This window comes from Empidonax traillii, unplaced genomic scaffold (assembly GCF_003031625.1).
Source record: "Empidonax traillii isolate 1590-97213 ecotype Southwest subspecies unplaced genomic scaffold, ASM303162v1 scaffold1:size7828297, whole genome shotgun sequence".
Taxonomy (NCBI): Eukaryota; Metazoa; Chordata; class Aves; order Passeriformes; family Tyrannidae; genus Empidonax; species Empidonax traillii.
In genome coordinates, this window is record NW_020955194.1 from 3994858 (window position 1) to 4011730 (window position 16873).

At 37.0% G+C, this 16873-nt stretch overlaps 1 protein-coding gene across 1 annotated transcript in view; it reads left to right on the forward strand.

Annotated features, from left to right (window-relative positions):
• Nucleotides 1-334: 334 nt before the first annotated feature.
• Nucleotides 335-16873, forward strand: part of CFAP47 (cilia and flagella associated protein 47) — a 281400-nt gene continuing 264861 nt past the window's right edge. The window contains exons 1-12 of the mRNA XM_027894062.1: nt 335-396; nt 586-784; nt 3057-3208; nt 6402-6517; nt 8580-8718; nt 10772-11000; nt 11693-11847; nt 12603-12736; nt 13341-13576; nt 14255-14447; nt 15993-16236; nt 16607-16759. Of these exons, the coding sequence (XP_027749863.1) occupies nt 335-396; nt 586-784; nt 3057-3208; nt 6402-6517; nt 8580-8718; nt 10772-11000; nt 11693-11847; nt 12603-12736; nt 13341-13576; nt 14255-14447; nt 15993-16236; nt 16607-16759 (2012 nt within the window). The remainder of the gene's footprint in view (nt 397-585; nt 785-3056; nt 3209-6401; nt 6518-8579; nt 8719-10771; nt 11001-11692; nt 11848-12602; nt 12737-13340; nt 13577-14254; nt 14448-15992; nt 16237-16606; nt 16760-16873) is intronic.

The following is a 16873-nucleotide window of genomic DNA, read 5'->3' on the forward strand; positions in this document are numbered from 1 at the left end:
TGGCAGGGAGGTTGGACTGGAGGATCTCCAGAGATCCAGTCCAGCCCTAAAGATTCTGTGATTAGGTGAAATTCAGCCCTATGATGCGACTATTTTGGTGCACCTCCAACAACAAACAAACAAACAAACAAAAATGAAATAATAATAATAATAATAATAATAATAAAAACCAAAAGAAAACCAAAAACCAGCGCGTCTGGGGCTTTTATTTCCTTTCAGTTCCCGTTCAACCTGGCGCCCATGGAACCGCTCCTTGCGCCTGCCGCGCGTGTTGAGGGCGCGGAGGGGCTGCCTCAGGCTGGGGGTAACCACCAGGAGCCGCTGCAGCTGCGGGATGAAAATCCCGTCCCTCGGGCATCGGCACCGCGTGCCTGGGGACAAGCCGATTCCACCGACGTAAATTGGGCTGAGCCGAGCGGAGCCGAGCCGGGCCGGGCCGGGCCGGGCGAAGCTGAGCCAAACTGAAGCGAGTTGAGCTGGGCTCGGCCGGGCTGTGCCGGTCCAAACCGCTGACCCCGCCCCCGCCCCGCTTCTCATTTTCCGATTGGTGGGTTTAGGCCTCACCGCCACTTTCCACCCAATCAGCGCCGCGCGTCCGTTGCCAGGCGCTCGTGTGCGGGCCATGGCGGACGGGAGCCGGGCCGAGTGCGGGGTCCGCATCGCCCCGGGCCAGCTGCGCTTCAGGGACGCCGTCCCGGGCCGCCGCTACCGCGCCGCGCTCACTGTCCAGAATCTGCGGGTCGAGAGCTGCCGCCTGCACCTGCTGCCGCCGCACCGGCCCCAGGTGAGGGGCGGCTGGGGGTGCCCCGCCGACGCCTCTTTGCAAAGAGCGGTCCCGTTAGGGCAGCGCCTCGCCCCGCTCCAGCCTGCGGGAGCGGCGCCCGAACGAAAGGAACTCCCATCTCCCTGTCCTTTATTCTCCCGAGGCTGTGGGCGAGGGCTTCCTTGTTTGTTAAATCGGTAGTTTCAGTAGAAGCACACAGGCTTTTCTCGACTGACCGCATCAGCCGTCAGCAGGTGGACTCGATGATCTCGGAGGTCTTTTCCAAGCTTAGTGATTCTGTGATCAAGTGCATCGTTGGTACCAAGCCCTACTTTGCCTTCCTGGTTGGCTTCGTGCTGTCCAGAATTTGTCCCACAAGAAGCCCATGAGATCCTCTTCATTTCAGGGAACATTCTGTAGAAATGAGTCCTTTTGCTATGGTGTGAACAACAAATCAGTGAAGTGATAGCTCTGTTACTTCATTTCTGGGTTGTATTCTAATGGGTTTTTTTGACTACAGTAGTCCCTTTGTGGTGCTTGCTTGCTGAGAGCTTTCTCAGAAAAAGAGTTTAGCAATCCTTTCTCAAGATATTAAGATTTCTCTTAATAGCATCTGATTAATTCTGGAAAAATCACTGCATAGCCAGACATTTTAAAAGCAAATGAATCTTTACAATTCTAACCAGCTTAGCCCTTGATTTGTAACCTGTGTGTGCCCAGCAAAACCCAGCTGTGGTTAGTAGTTTATTACTCGTTAATTACGTCAAAATTGGAATCAAAGGGTTGGGTTGAACTGGCATCAGGGGCTGAACAGAAGCTGATGTTGCTTTGTGTTCACAGCTTGAGCTATGAATAATTCCAGGGTAGTAATCAATATGATTGTCAGACAACTGAAGTACCTTGGATAATTTCACAACCTGAGTAGTCAGCTTTTCTTTTCGAGGGCAAGAGTGGCAGCTTGACTTTTATTACACTTTAGCTGCAGACTTTTGGCATGAGCTGGAAACTGTCGAGAGGGCTTGATTTGGTAGGACTGGATTATTCTGTTTTGTTAGTTTTCGTCAGCCTTACCAATTTTTCATGTGCTCCAGAAGTGGAAAGGCAGAGTCAGTTTTAGAAGAGGTTACTCAATCATAGCTTAAGAGTTTCTACCTCTGTGATTAACTCATGCCTTTTGCTGTGTATTTTAATGCTATTGTACATGAGAGGACCAATATGACAGCTGGGGGACAAGATGCCACTTCACATGCTCAGTTCCAGAAAGGTCTGTAGTGTTGCCCTTTCTCATTCCCAGACCTTTTGCTGCTGTCTCTGATTACAAGGCTCTGAAGTGTATGACTCATCTGAAAAATTTGAGGCATTCATAGAGTGCGAGAACTGAAAAATAACCTTCCTTGAGCTGTCATAGTGCATAGCCAAAAAGTGTCTTTCAAGAAATTTAGCTCACAAAGCAGTTTTCCATAGGCTTCACTGAAAGTTCTTAGTACAATATATTAATTTCCCTTGTATAGAATGAATATCCTTGAATGTTTAATTCTCTTTAGAGACAGATTTTACACACCTCAAAATTGAAACTTGGCTACTCTTTCCAAATCAAGCTGGTAACCAGGAGGTACGTTACATAACAAATTTCCTTTAGCTGCTAGGAGAACTCTAAAGGAATAGAAGGAGGTGCTCAGACAACAGAATCAAGAAGTAGTAAATTACGTTTGAATGTTTCAAACATAAATTAGAACAGAAAACTTAGAGAGAGGAAAGGATGCTTTCTGTCACCTGCTTGTTTTTTCCCTGTCATTTGACCCTCTAAATTAAAGGCGCCATGAACTTTTCAAGCAGATTTCAATATACAGTGAGACCTTCTGTTCATGTAAGCTGGACCTAGAAAAAGCTCTTGCCCTGTCCCCTTTTGTTGCTGCTTTGAACTGAGACCTAATCCTTGTTATTTTCTCAGGTACTAAAAATATTCTTCGCTGAGTAATAGCTGATTTAATTTTATGTTGCTTCAGGTTTATTGCAGCAGTAGGAAAAGCGGGGGTTCCTTTGGGAAAACTAGAAAATTTTGCTAATTCATTTTGTCTTTTACTGTAAAAAGTCTGAACTTCAGTTAATAGGGAGATAAAATTAGCATAATTTTACTCCTGCATATTTTAAAGCATTAACCCCTGCATATTTTAAAGTTCATGGTAAATTTTAAATCAATCTGTGTATTCTTCTGAAAATGAACCGTATGTATATTGTTCTTAATCTAAAATGCATTACAATTAAAACAAATATGGTTTTTTTTGATTTGCAGTTTAAATTGATTGTGGAAAATCCAGAAAAGCCCGTTGCATCTGGACTTCAGCTTAAAGCTTTTGTGGAATATTATCCCGACCGTCTAGAAGACCTTCAAGATAAACTGATTCTTTTAGTAGATGACGACGTAGTTGATATCCCCCTGCTTGGGTATGATGTTCAAAAGTTCATGTGCTGCTGTTAGTATTTGCACTCTAGTCTTGTGCAAAGTTTATTTGCAGTTTAATCTTGTGGAAAGTTTACTTATACATGTCACCTGTGGCTTTGTCATTAGTCTGTCAGTTGGATGGAAAACAAGTAATAAGTTTCCTAGAAAAGTAAGATTTATTTATTTTTTTTCAGAGAAGCACATGGGTAAGTAGTTCGTTGAGGTGATGTCCTTCTTTAGATCGTAGACAGTCTGGATTTTTGGTTTTGCTATGTTCTACCTTGGTTGGGATAATGTTGATAATCTTTAATTCTGTGTGGTTAGACAAATTAACACCTACTCTTGATGTCTTCCCTTCTTACTGAACCCTTTATATAAAAGATTTTACAGTAAATTGTTCACAGTTGCAAAACTGGATTATAGTGAAACATATGTTGCCTGATTCTAGAAATAGAGTGCTGTTTTAGAACAACATCACAAGTTCAAGGATCGCTTTCATCAATCCATGTGTGATTGTGTCAGCTTATCTGTGTATATCTATATGGAAATATCATATGTTGTATAAACATAGGCTGGTTGGAAAAAGTAAGCTTCTAAATATAGTTCGTCAGACTTAGGCTCAGTGGTTATCTGAGAATGAGGGGGAGTTGCTCGGGGGTACCTTTCTCTCCTTTGTCTATTAAGAAAAATGAGGACAATAAACTTCTGCTTATGGGTCAAGCTTTTAGATGCCTAAATTGGGACAGGTGAATCCCACAAACTACTGCAAATCATAGTTTTTATGAAGATCTTAACATTACAAATTACATGTACGGACAGAAATGAATTTCCACATGCAGATTAATCAGTACATGAGTTGTTTTTAAGAATCAAGCAATTCCAGAAGTATCTCCTGCTAGCCTGAAATATGTAAAGCTCTGCCTTCAGACAAGAAATACTTCTACACTGTGTTTACCTCTTATGATCTTTTTCACTGATTTGCTTTTCCTTGTTTCATCTTCAAAGTTGTGGGATTTTTTTATGTTAATGTCATGCTATTGTTAATATAGGACAGAAATACTTTAGTGTAAGACATGGGGTTTTCAAGTTATTACAAATTTTGTCTCGTCTTAGCAAAAGACTGTCTACTGTTGGAAGAGTTGCAGATAACTATTTCACTTAGTTGTTTTTTTTCCTGCGGTGTTTGTAAGTTCTATTTCTCTTAGAACACAGTTTTAAACATGCTATTATAACTTTTTTTAATTAACTTTAGAGAAATCTAAACAGCCCTAAATGTTCTTTGGCTCAAAGACAGGGATGATTTTTTGTAAAGTAATACTGAATCTAGTAATTCAATATGATCATTTTAGTATCAAAACACTCTCTAAATATGTTCTCCCAACATACATTTTCCTAGAATAAAAAAGTTATTAGGTAGCATTTTAAATTTAAATAGTTAAATTTTTAGGTTTTGGGGGTTTTTATTTTTAATTTTTAGAAAAATTTTATTAGGGTGGTATTGTGAAGATAAGACCTCTTAGGATGATAATACTACTGGTGACTCCTTTCTGGAAAGGACTTGCAATAGATTAAGTATTTGAAGTCTTCACATTTAACTGGTTTTTGTGGGAAAAAGTTGACAGGCTCTTATTATTTTTTGTGTGTGTGTGTTTGAAAAAGGTCAATATAGTTTGACTTTTTTTTTTTGATCAGTGTTTTCACAAATGTATTTTGTGTCATGCAAATGTAGTAAATTCCATTTTCATGGAAAAAACCCAAACCAAAACATAACCAGCAAACCAAACCAAACCAATAAACCTCACCTTGTATTAGAAAACAAATCCCAAACCCTTTAGTTTGACTATTTCCCTTTTGCACAGGGAAATTTTTCTATTAGAAAATCTTACTGAAGTTAGAATTTAAGGTTATTCCTGTCTATTTGTGAAGTTAGGTAATTGGATCTTGGGAGGAAAAATATTTCTGTTTCATTTTTTCAGTGAAGCTTATTGGAAGAATGTCTGGATACTTAAAATGTGAAATTTTAACAATTGTTTTGAATGTACTCTAATCTTAACAGCTGATTCTTCCCCTCTCCCCCCCCCCCCCTTTATTTTGTTTTTCTGGGGCTTTTTTTTGTTTATTTGGGTTTCTGTGGGGGATTTGTTGTTGGTTTTTTTTTTTGCCACATCCTGCTGGATTAGACGATCTCTTTCAAGAATTTACTAATTTATTCTTTTTGCATTACAAAAAATTATTAAAGACAATTAAAAACGGTTTTCTAAAATTCTTGAGAGCATATTCTTTTGGGCCATTTCTTGATTCAATTTTTCTCCTCACTCCCTCCCTTCCCCCTTCTCTCCCCTTTACGTAATGGAGTGTCTGGGCAGGATCTGCCTCGCTCGACCAGGGTTGTTTTTCTTCCTTCGCCATTTAGATTTCTGTGCTGCATGTTGTGCAGATCATGAGATGTAATTGTTCCTGCATGTTCCTATTTGTGGTTAAGAGGAGATAGACTGCTGTGCTGATATAAAATTCCAATTGATTTGAAACAGTTTTTTTGTGAGATCAGAGGTGCGATTATATTAAAAATTGGGGTGTTTAAAATACGAGGTTTTTTGAAGCGAGAATGATCTGTTCATTTTGGCTAAGCAGTACCAAATACAGGCATGTCATCATGCTGAATGAGGCTGTTAAATAAATAATAGAAATAGCTTGTGGCTTTTGTCATTACCCACTTCTGTCTGTTGTAATAAGTTTTGTTGAAGTCACATAAAATATGTATCAAACACCCAGGCTGTAAATGGACACTGGCACACCTGCTTTCTCCCTGCTTCTAGTTCAGGCAGCTGATAATGAATTATGGTGAATGTTAACTTTAGTCTTTTGGGATGCAATTAACTCAACGTAATTTTATTTACGGTGCTATAATAAAGTATATAAATGAAATAGAAATGTATACATTCCATTTTGACTAATTGTTTAAAGCTATATTGTTTTAAAGTTACAGTAGTTAGTCATTAAACCAGTTGGTAGATCACTATGTCTCTTACATCTCCCCTGGGTATACTGTAGTGCTGAAGGGAGTTGCAAAAACTTTGGTAGGAGAACTGGGGCAAAAAGAAAACTCTTTTTCACTGGAGTGCTTGATCAAATTTCTCTAAAAATGCAAAGGTGTTTTCAAGTTTTGGGAGATAAAACCATGTCTTTTCTCTACAGATTTATTCCATACTGTTGTCTGGAAATTGAGTCTGAGCTTGATTTTGGTCAAGTGATCACGAGCAATAAAGTAATTAGTAAAGAGATTACTATTGCTAACCATGGATCATCTTCAGGTAAATATCTAGCATGCATTAAATTATAGAAATACTTTATTTTCTTGGAAAGTGTAATTTTATGCATATTAACACTTCAGTGGCCAAGTAGAAATTAACTGGAGTTCTGGGTTATGCAGCTAACAAGTATTGTGGCTGAAGGTATTGTACGTGGCCCAGTGCTTCTCTAGGCATTTCTATGCTTCCACTTAGAAAGGAAAAACTGTTTTAAAACTCTGAAAATTTTAGGAGTTCACTACTTTTGAGTCCCATCTTGAAAGATGCAAAAATAATAGTTGCTCATTTTCTTAGTATGCCCAACATAAATAGCAGCAAATCATGTCTGCTCTTGCTTTGTTCTCTTTGTGCTTCTGTGATCCCCAGAGCTGTCTATTAAATAAGCAACTACAAGCTCCCTGTGCTTTCAGAGCTCACGTCCTCTAGGATGGGAATTGAACTGTATTTGTTGCTAGAACATAATGAGGGGTCTTTTATCTTGCTGCCATATCTTTGGAAATCATACAGCTTTTACAACATGCACATACTTCACCTTCGGCGAGGGGACCCTTCCAAGGAGAATAGAAAACATGGTCAGTGGAGCGTAAGAATGTTTATATGATCCAAATAACCTATTTGACTGCCTCTTCCGTGGACAAAGCTGCAAACACCATTCTCCAGAAGAAGGGTGGCAACTGTTCGGTGTTTCAAACAAGAATTTTAAAACAGTTAATTATTTTCTGTTCCTCACTTTTACAGCTGTTTGTTGTTTTACAAGCTGTCTCTATTTGCATTAGGCCAAGGTTGTGGGAACATTTGTCTCATAGGTTTTCACAAGGTATTGTACCAAGAGAAAATACATGATTGCAGCAACAGAAAGATGGGTTGCAATAATAAAATTAAAAAAAAATATCTGTCTAGTAAAGCAGGGGTTTTTTTTTTCATAATATGAAAGGAGAAAATTTTGTGATTTTTTTTCTTCTTTTTCTAGCCAGTTTAACTTAGAGATGTAGTGTGCAGTTTATAAAATCAGTTCTTCCTCACACATGCTAACTTCTTATATTGGGTAATTGTGATTAGGTAAAGAAAATGAGATAACTGACATTACTTATGCATCTACAACTAATTTGTATGTTATTAATATTTTCATATTGTATAAAGAACTGTTTCTGCTTATAAACTCTGCGTGATACACGCTGGTTACATGATGAAGTTTTATAGGATTGCACAGAGACAAAATGAGAGTGAAGGTGGTGGTTAGTAAAATAGTGTACAGAGAGCAGACAAAGGAAGAGGTGCTGAACCTGTGTTTCTGTAGGCTCTGTAAATCGTAATACAGCAGGTCACAATAGCAGGCAGCATGTAAAATATATGAGCAGGAAGTGCTGTGTGCTGGCCTGAGACTCAAGGATTGCATTTCACATGTCATCCCACGCACAAAACAGCTCCTTTGTTCCTGCTTCTGCTCTTTTGTCAGAGATTATCTTTTATCTGAGGTCAAACAGTGCATTTCTCCTACAACATTTGAAGCAATTTCTTTGTGTCTGTAATATAATGACAGATAATTAGTGTTGTTGGTTAAATACACATTTTTTTTTTCACAATCTACAAAATATTTTTATGAACTAGAAATACTCACTGATCTCTTCTGCAGTAACTTGCATTATGCATAATCATAAAAGCTGATGTTACCTGCAATATAAACTTTCTGGTTACTGTAGCTACCTAAAGCTGTGTATAAAATGGTGTGTGATTTACGAAATGATACTTACAGCATATGATGTAGTCACTTTTGGTTGGAACATTCTCTGTTACAAAAGTGTAACCTTCTCTGTTACAATCTCAACTTACAAAGTGACATTGGACATGTGTGTGTAGTATTTAAAGAAAGCCTGGAAAAATGTTCTACTCTCTGTTAGAAATAGTTTTTAAAAAGCTGAACTCGATGTTTCCTGTTTCCATAGGAAAATGCATTGCTTGTGAACATCTGCATTATGTGAGGTGTAGTTTCAAGTGTTTAGTAGAAGAATATAAATCTGCAACTTTATACTGTGTAACATTCTGTTTATTACTCTGTATTTTTTAGGTATATTTAAAATATCATATGATGGGGTTGCCTTGTCTAGCATAACACCTGCCAGTGGAGTGGTAAAGCCAAAATCTAAAAGGACAATTCGAGTGGATATCTGCACAGATGTACCCAGAGTCATCAAAGAAGTGATGAAGTGAGTGTATGACTGAAGAAGTCCATCTCTACAAATTCCATTTTTGCCTGTTATTAAACCAAATCTTTATTATGAATGTTTATCTAAAAAAGTTGAGTTCCTAATTGCCAGTTGCTGTCTTTCAAACTTATTTTTATTAAATCAATTTGATGATTATTGATTATATTATCTCCACAGAAAATGATGCATAAATTGTGTACCTGCCTGTGTTAATAAAGATCTCTCATAAATCATAATGATATGGGACATTTGCACATCTCTCAAAACAAAACTAACCAAGACCTTTGGTATCTTTCACCTTTGTGCACATCTTGTGTTCCTTACTCCTCTTACCTTCTGTCACTGCCAGTTTTCTTTTAGCTTTGCTTCAGGAGTCTCAGAAACATTATTGTGTCTTTTGGTGCATCTTATTTTCAATGGAGAGAAAACGTATTTGCAACTACTAACTCTTTTAAGAGTGGATTATGTTTAAATGTGTACTTTTATAGAACCACAGCACGTTTTGGAATGGAAATTTCTCTAGTTCCACCGCCTGCCATTGGGCAGGAAACACCTTGTACAGGTTGCTCAGAGCCCCATCCAACACTGCCAGGGATGGGGCATCCACAGCTTCTCTGGGCAATCTGTGAGTAGGGTGTGGTTGTTTTCTCTTTTGTTTTGAGTTATTCAGATAGACTTGAACTTCCTCTTGTTATTTTTGGCAGCCTATTGGAAAAGGAAATGAAAGTACAGGAGAAAAATTTTATTACAATGACAAGGAAGATGTTGTCTGTGCTGTTGCTTCATAGTCACATCCCCTTCATATGATTTTTTCTTTGGCTACTAAGTTTGCAATCTTTTTGTTGCCAAGTGTCCTGCTTTCTGCCTTTCTTTTGCTGTCCAGGCTACCTCCACTATTTTCTTCACCCCATCTTGGTTAAATGGCTACTGTCTCCTGCAGATTTCATCCTTTACCCATTTCCTGCCTTAAATTCTACAGAATTCTGTCAGTGAATTTTGCATTTCTTATTAGTCATTATCATATTCTTTAGACTACATGAAATATTATGTTTTGTTGTCAAGTTTTGCACAAATATGTGTATACAGGTGTGTTTGTATGTGTTTAAACAAACATGGTATTGTTTAAAGTCTTGCAATGGGTATTTGACAGGAACTTGACTTTGAGAAATAGCACAGTTTTCATGAAAACATCTCAATTGTTTCCATTTACCATGCTCTCTAAACATTCTCCTTCTATATGCAAGCAAAATTATTCTCAAAAGAATCTACTCTTCTAGTTTTTGTAGATTTATTTTATGTCTTGGAGTATCCTGTAATCATGCTTCAGAACTTGAAAGATAATTTGAGTTTGAGATCCTCTCCCAGATCCCTTGTGTGGGATGGTCACATATCTGACTGTTCAATAAGAAGACTTTTTTTTTCTTTTTTAATTCTTTTTACGTCAGATGCTATTCAAAAGGGTAGTTGATTCTGTTAGAAAAACAAGGTATAATACTGCTTGATTTTGTTCATCAAGAAAAAATATACTTTGTTCCAATAGAATTCTAATAACAAGAATTTGTACAATGTCTATGTGATCTTTTGGTCATTTGTGGCATCATCAAGATCAAGCGTTCAGGCAGGAACAGCAGCAGTTCTTTTATGCTTATTCAGATGAACTTTTAGCTCCAGTTCCCTAAGAGAAAATTAGATTTATATGCTGAAAATTGGTATCTAGACATAAAGGTTCTCAGAAATAACAGTGGTGTATCATCTGTGGACGCTTCTGATTCTTTTCAGATGTCATTCCTCTAAAAAAGGGAAAAATACTCCCCAAAACTCCACCAACTAATGAGTGATCTTTCCTGGCTGATAATATTCCTTTTAGGTCATTTTCAAGTACATGCTCCTTGCCCTACTCCCTCTGTTTAGTTTATTTATGAAAAAGCCATAGATAAAATTTCAGTACTTGAGTTTGGCTCATTTTTTTTGCACAGGTTCTAATATAAACCAAACTAACCAAACTGATTATTTCTAACACTTTTGTCCATTGCCTTGCTGCTCTCACTGACAGGGTGGAATTGGAAGGTCGTGGCTGCACTGAAGTGTGGGTCAAAGCTGTTGTGGTTGAACAAGTTCTGAAAGTTCTTGGAGCCTCTTGTGGAAAAGTAGTGGAATGCATTAACTTTGGACCAGTTTACTTTGGGACTTCCAAGACTGAGCAAATATCTTTATACAATAAAAGTCCTGAGAATATGGACTGGGTAGCAGTACTGGAAGACAATGCCATTGGAGGAGAGATGGTAAGAAACTGCTTCAGCTTTTATTGTAGCTGAAAACTTGTTTTCATTTCTGCTTTTGCAGTTTTTATTTCTCAACATTCATCTTCTAATATTGTTTAGTGTGCTATACTATTCCCTGATCTATAGGCCTTCTGAAACGTCTGTCCAACCAACACATATTTTACTATAATTTAACCTTGGAATTGATTTTTTCAATTTTTTCTGTTTCCTATGTGACATTTTAACCTTAACAATGTTAAGTATGTTCCCTGAGTGGGTTTGTTAAGTTTTTGTTGTGGTTTCTGGTTTGATTTTTGTTATTTTTGCTTTGGTGTTTATTTTGTTTTGAGTTTTTGTTTGTTTGTTTGTTTTTGAGCAGTATTGCTTGAAATCCCACTGGTTTTCTTATTATTTAAAAGGAGTTATCAAAATACATTTTGGTCTTTCAAGATGTTAAGCGTTTGTGGTTTCACTTGTTTTTCTCAGTCAGTGAAATCATCTGAGTGAGCATCATGTTTAAAAAAGGGAATTAAAAACATTGACATGAAACTGATGTTTAAAAATTGGTTAATTAGCCATGTGATGTGTAACTATGCCAATGCTATTTATGTCTTTCTGTTTGTTGTACATAAAAATGTGTGTGTAGGAAAAAAAAAACCACAAAAGGGAAAGTGGAACAGGCTGAACTATTTCCTATTTTGATTATTTTTTAGGGGACAGATCTTCAGAGGAGTACAGATGCTGTTTTACAGAACTTAAGCCTGAAAAATAGAGATGTAGATGTTTCCACCTTGATCTTGTGCACTCCCAATCAAGGAACTTTGCTACCTTATGAGAAATCTGTGGTTACTTTGTGCTTTAGTCCAGAGTAAGTGAGTGGTACAAAGCAGATAAGCACACACACACAGCTTGATTGGTCTAAACTATTCTGTAAGATCTCTGTTGGAGAAAATGATTCTAAGTCAATATGTCTGCAAATTTTTTTTCTCTATAACTTCCTATGTATTTGTGTGTTAAAAGGAATTGCCTGCTGTGATACTACAAATGAGAAAGCAAAGTTTGAAGTGATTCTGTGATTCTGTGTTATTATAATACATTAAGGATGTATTTGGACCAAGAATTGCCCAAGCTGGTTTTGTGAAAACAAGAATTTTATTAGATTTTGCCATTTATTGACCATCAAGAGAGTGAAACATTAGAAAGCCGTCATTCCATTACCACCCTCCCACAAAAAAAAACCCTAAATATAAAGGAACATCTCTTCTTGGATAAGGAAAAGAAAATGCACTCTTTCTATTTTCCCTTACTTAAAATCTAAATAAAAGTCATTATTCTGCATGTATTATTAGTTTAGAAAACTGTTGTAGACTGGAAGAAATATCAAATAACTAATAGTATAAGCACACAGACATTGATGAGCCTAAATTTCTTACTATTTCCATTTTCTGAAAGAAAAAATAAAGATAATTTATTTTAATTTTAATTTATTTAATTTTAATTAAACTGTAGCTGACAGCAAAGAAACCAGACTGGATGATGAAAAATGTCTTGATTTTTTGGGGATTGGGGTTTGGAGATTTGTTTTTTTCCCCACCATCTAATTAGAGATTGTGACTCTTACAGAAAATTTAAAGGAGACTTTGAAGTGAATGACTCATCACTGAAACAAGATTATGTCCTGTTTCTGAGATTTGAAACTGTTGGGAATAGAGGTGGTTATCTGCAGGCTCTCGGTGATGGTGCCACAGCAACCACAAGTACGTTATCAGAAACATACAGTCACCATCAGAAATGTATATATGGGTGATAAAACTGTATATCTTGATATCTATTTTGAATTTTTTTTTAAATTTATTTTCTTTAAAAAGAATTTATTTATATGACAAATCTGGTTCTATTGTTTGTTTGTTTATGTCTATACAAATAAATTGAAGTGACTTGGATCTTTAATACTTTAGCACCGAAACCTCTTTGAACAGTGACTAGAAAGGAGGAAATCGTGTGTTGTGAATACACCTGCTACTAGTGAGCACCTAGAACTTAATCATAAATGCAAATATTGGGAGGACATTAAACCCCCTCCAGCCATTTGCAAGTCACTGGCACTTTGGTAATAGCAGTTTTGTGCATTTTCAAGTGCATATTTGATCCTTCTCAACTTCCTTAATGAGGGAATATATTTACCCAACAATCTTTTTCAGTAAGCATTACTGTGTTGTATTTATAGAAAATTGCTTTATAAATCTTGTTGTTTTGCAGTATTATTTTGTGGCCATACACGAATAGCATGACTTTTCTGTTTGCAAGCTAATAGGTGTGTGAGGGGTTTTGTTTGTTTTGTTTTGTGTTTGCCTAATGCAGGGAATCACCCTCATCACGTGGACGTAGCTTTGACGGGTTCTGGGCTTCCTGTGATGGTAACTTTTAATCCAGGACCAGAAATTAATTTTATGGACTGTTATTTGGGTGAGCAAACAGAAGTTCTCTGCACACTGAAAAATGAATCCGACTCCCTTCCAGTGATATTCAGCTTCCGCAAGGCCGCTCACTTTAATGTATCTCCTGAAAAAGGAAAAATCAAAACAAAATCTGCAAAGGTAACTATGTCTTTCTCTGAGGTTGTGCAGCTATGCAGATGATTTTACAGTGGTTAGCAGTGGAATTTCTTGTAAACCAGAACAATTTCATTTCAGTGGCAATGACTTTAATACTAGCCAAATAATTTTATAGGGTCTCTCAACATTTTTTCCAGTATTGCAGGAAGCAGCAAACGTTAGTTCGAATTTGGGAAAAATAATAGTAAAACTAAAATGTTTTTTTCCTGTCTGTAATTATAATTTTTTTTTTTGTATTTTACTGATTTGAGAAGATTCCTTCATACTCAAGTATTTTTGCACAATACATTTAATTTCTTTCAGTAAATCACAAGTATTCAAGTAAGATAACATTTATTTTAATGAAAGAAACTTTTCCAAATATATGTTAAATAGTTATAATTTTCCAAACCAGTAACTCGGGGCACAAGATGTAACAATTTATCTCAAAAATGAGCAAATGAGACTTTGTTGTGTTCTAATGTGTAGCATTTTTATATTACCTTATCTTGCTAATTTTTGTGTGTCTGTTGGCATATTCTAAAAGCCCAGTTTGTAACACCTGTTTTAGAGGTAAGTGTGGAGAGAAATGACTCAATAACTGAATTTTACAGGAAATACACAAAATTTGACTCTTTGCTTTTCTGCCTCATATGTCTCAGAATGAGCTTTCTTTTCCAGGATGTGATGATTTCATTTTCTCCACGTCAAATAGGAACATTTAAGATGAAGCAAATTATCGATATCATTGGTAGAGGAGTAGATAAAAATAATTTGCATGATTTGAAGACAATATCCTTTCACCAGTTATATTTGAGCTTGAGTGGTGTGTGCAAAGCTAAACGAAAAAAAATTCTATTCACAATTAATCCCGGTAAGATGCTAAAAAAATAGTGAAAAATGATAAAATGTTTTTTCACCCAGAGGATGGTTGGGCGCTGGAACAGGCTCCCTAGGGAAGTGATCACAGCACTGAGCCTGTCAGAGTTCAAGAAATATTTGGACAATACTCTCAGGCGCCTGAGATTCTGGTGGGATTCTTGGGTGTCCTGTACAGGGCCAGAAGTTGGGCTTGATGATCTTTGTGGGTCCCTTCTAACTCATCATATTTCTATGGTTCCGTGATTCTTTGTACATGTACCAGAACGGTTGATAAGCCAGTGGACTTTCCTCCTACTTTCGGGAATGTTTTTCAAGTCTATGGCTATCAGGAATTGAGAAGAAACTGTAGTTTGGCAGTTTCTAGGTTTTATTGTTGAAATACAGAACTCCTTCAGTTTTCCTACTTCAGAAATACAATTAAAAGAAGTGTTTTGGGTTTTTTTAATAAAAAATTTAATGCAATATTCAAGTTTTTCAGGTTTTCTGTATGCTCTTGTTTACCATTTGCTCTGTAAATGTCCTCATTCTCCTCCTGTCTGCAGGTTCATAAAGAGCTTATGAAGGATATTTACTCTTTAGGCTGCTATCTGTGTTTTGCTTTTAAGTCTCATCAAAATGTGGAGTAAAAGTGGTTTTTTTCAGATCCTTATACAGATGATTCTGTATCTCCCTGTTGTCTTCTCTCTATCTCTGTGGATGAGTGTGTGTACCTGTGTCTCTGTATTCAGTTGAAGGCAGGGGAGAGACTGGAATGAAGCTTCTTTCAAACTGGAATGAAGCTTCTTTCAAACTGTGCCTCCCTGGGCAGTGAAAGTTGTAATCACTTGTATGGCTTAGAGGATGGAAAGTAGCTTTTGATTTTTTGGTTTGGGTTTTGTGTGTTTGTTTTTGTTTTTTTTTTTTTTTTTTTTTAATAGCCATTTTGGAGTAAAGTAAGGCTGAAGTGGGTAAAACAAATATATTTAATGATCAATTTTTTTTTTTTGCAAGTGAGAGAGGAAAGGGCAGTTGAGGTATGGATTTATTTGTTTATAGTGCTGTTTTAATTGTATGTGTTTAAGGAGAGGTGAGCAAACACACCATCTAGTTTCTGCTGTAATTTTTCACTTTAACATTAATGGATATGTGCTTTTATAAAATTGGAGTGAAAAATATCTGAGCTGTCTTTTTAGCTGAGATACCTTGGGAGTTCTTTGTCAAAAATCATGCCTGTGTTTGCAGCCCTTAAGAAAAGCTTTGGGGCAGCATGAACAGGGTTGTGATGGAGGCAGCTCTGAGTGTTGATCATGGGATTGTGCAAGACAAAGTGTCACAGCTGGACAAGGCAGTGGTTTGACCCCTGGTATTTATTTGTGTGATCAAGGCCAGGGGAGGCAGTGGGCTGTTGGTAGGATGTGAATCCTCACTCTTGCTGAAGGGATGGGTGACTGATTGTTGCACCGCTGGGCAGGGCAGTGCAAATTATAAATGTTTTCTAATACTTTGAATTTTGTTTAGAAAATATCAGTTTAAGTTCGTATTTTATTTGAATTTCAAGGTTTATCACCAGTGGTTTCTAATGCAACTGGACAGTTTGTAGTTGACGGCACAGAAGAGTGCCTTGATGCAGCACGTGGGACAGTGCAGTGCACAGATGCACCACCTGTGGCAATGCTTAAATCAGCCCAAACACGAATTCATACGCACCGGATAAACAGGAATTGTAAGGATGATGCACTTATAGCTTTCCCTAATGATCGTGCAACCAGCCTTAGGCCTAGTGAATGGAATAAAAAGTACAGGTAAAAATTATGTGAACCTAGTATTTAAACCCACACATTTATATATGTATATCATGTAGTAGATCAAGATTTGTTACTCGTTTTTTTTTTTCGCACTGAAAGTTCTTTAAAATTCATTGCATTTATGAGTCTCTTGCCCATAAATTTCTTGAGTTGCTTTTCTTACATGAAACTACAAATGTAGCTATTACAGTTGCAATATTTCATTTTTATGGTTGCCTGTACAAGGTCAAATATCAATAATCAACTGTGATAAAGAGAATGTTTGCAATGAAATATATATCTATCAAGATCGATATGTTTTCTTTCTAACAAGACCCAGAATCGTTTTGCACATGTAGTGAAACTACAATTCTCTTTAAATATTCAGGACTATTTTCACAAAGACTGAGAGATACAATTTCGTAGACCCAGAATTTGCTTATACTGACTGTGAACGACTGTCAGTAGAAGCACATAAGAAATACTACGATGACTTCATTTCCAGTCTAAGACAGCGTCGTTTAGAGAAAGAAGCTGCCAGGTAGGACTTCTTTTAAAGGATAAATGAGTACTTTGGGTTCATGTGCAAATTATGTGTATATATGTTCAGAATTAACTTAGTGGCACCAATCATATCCCTAAATTTGTCCCATGC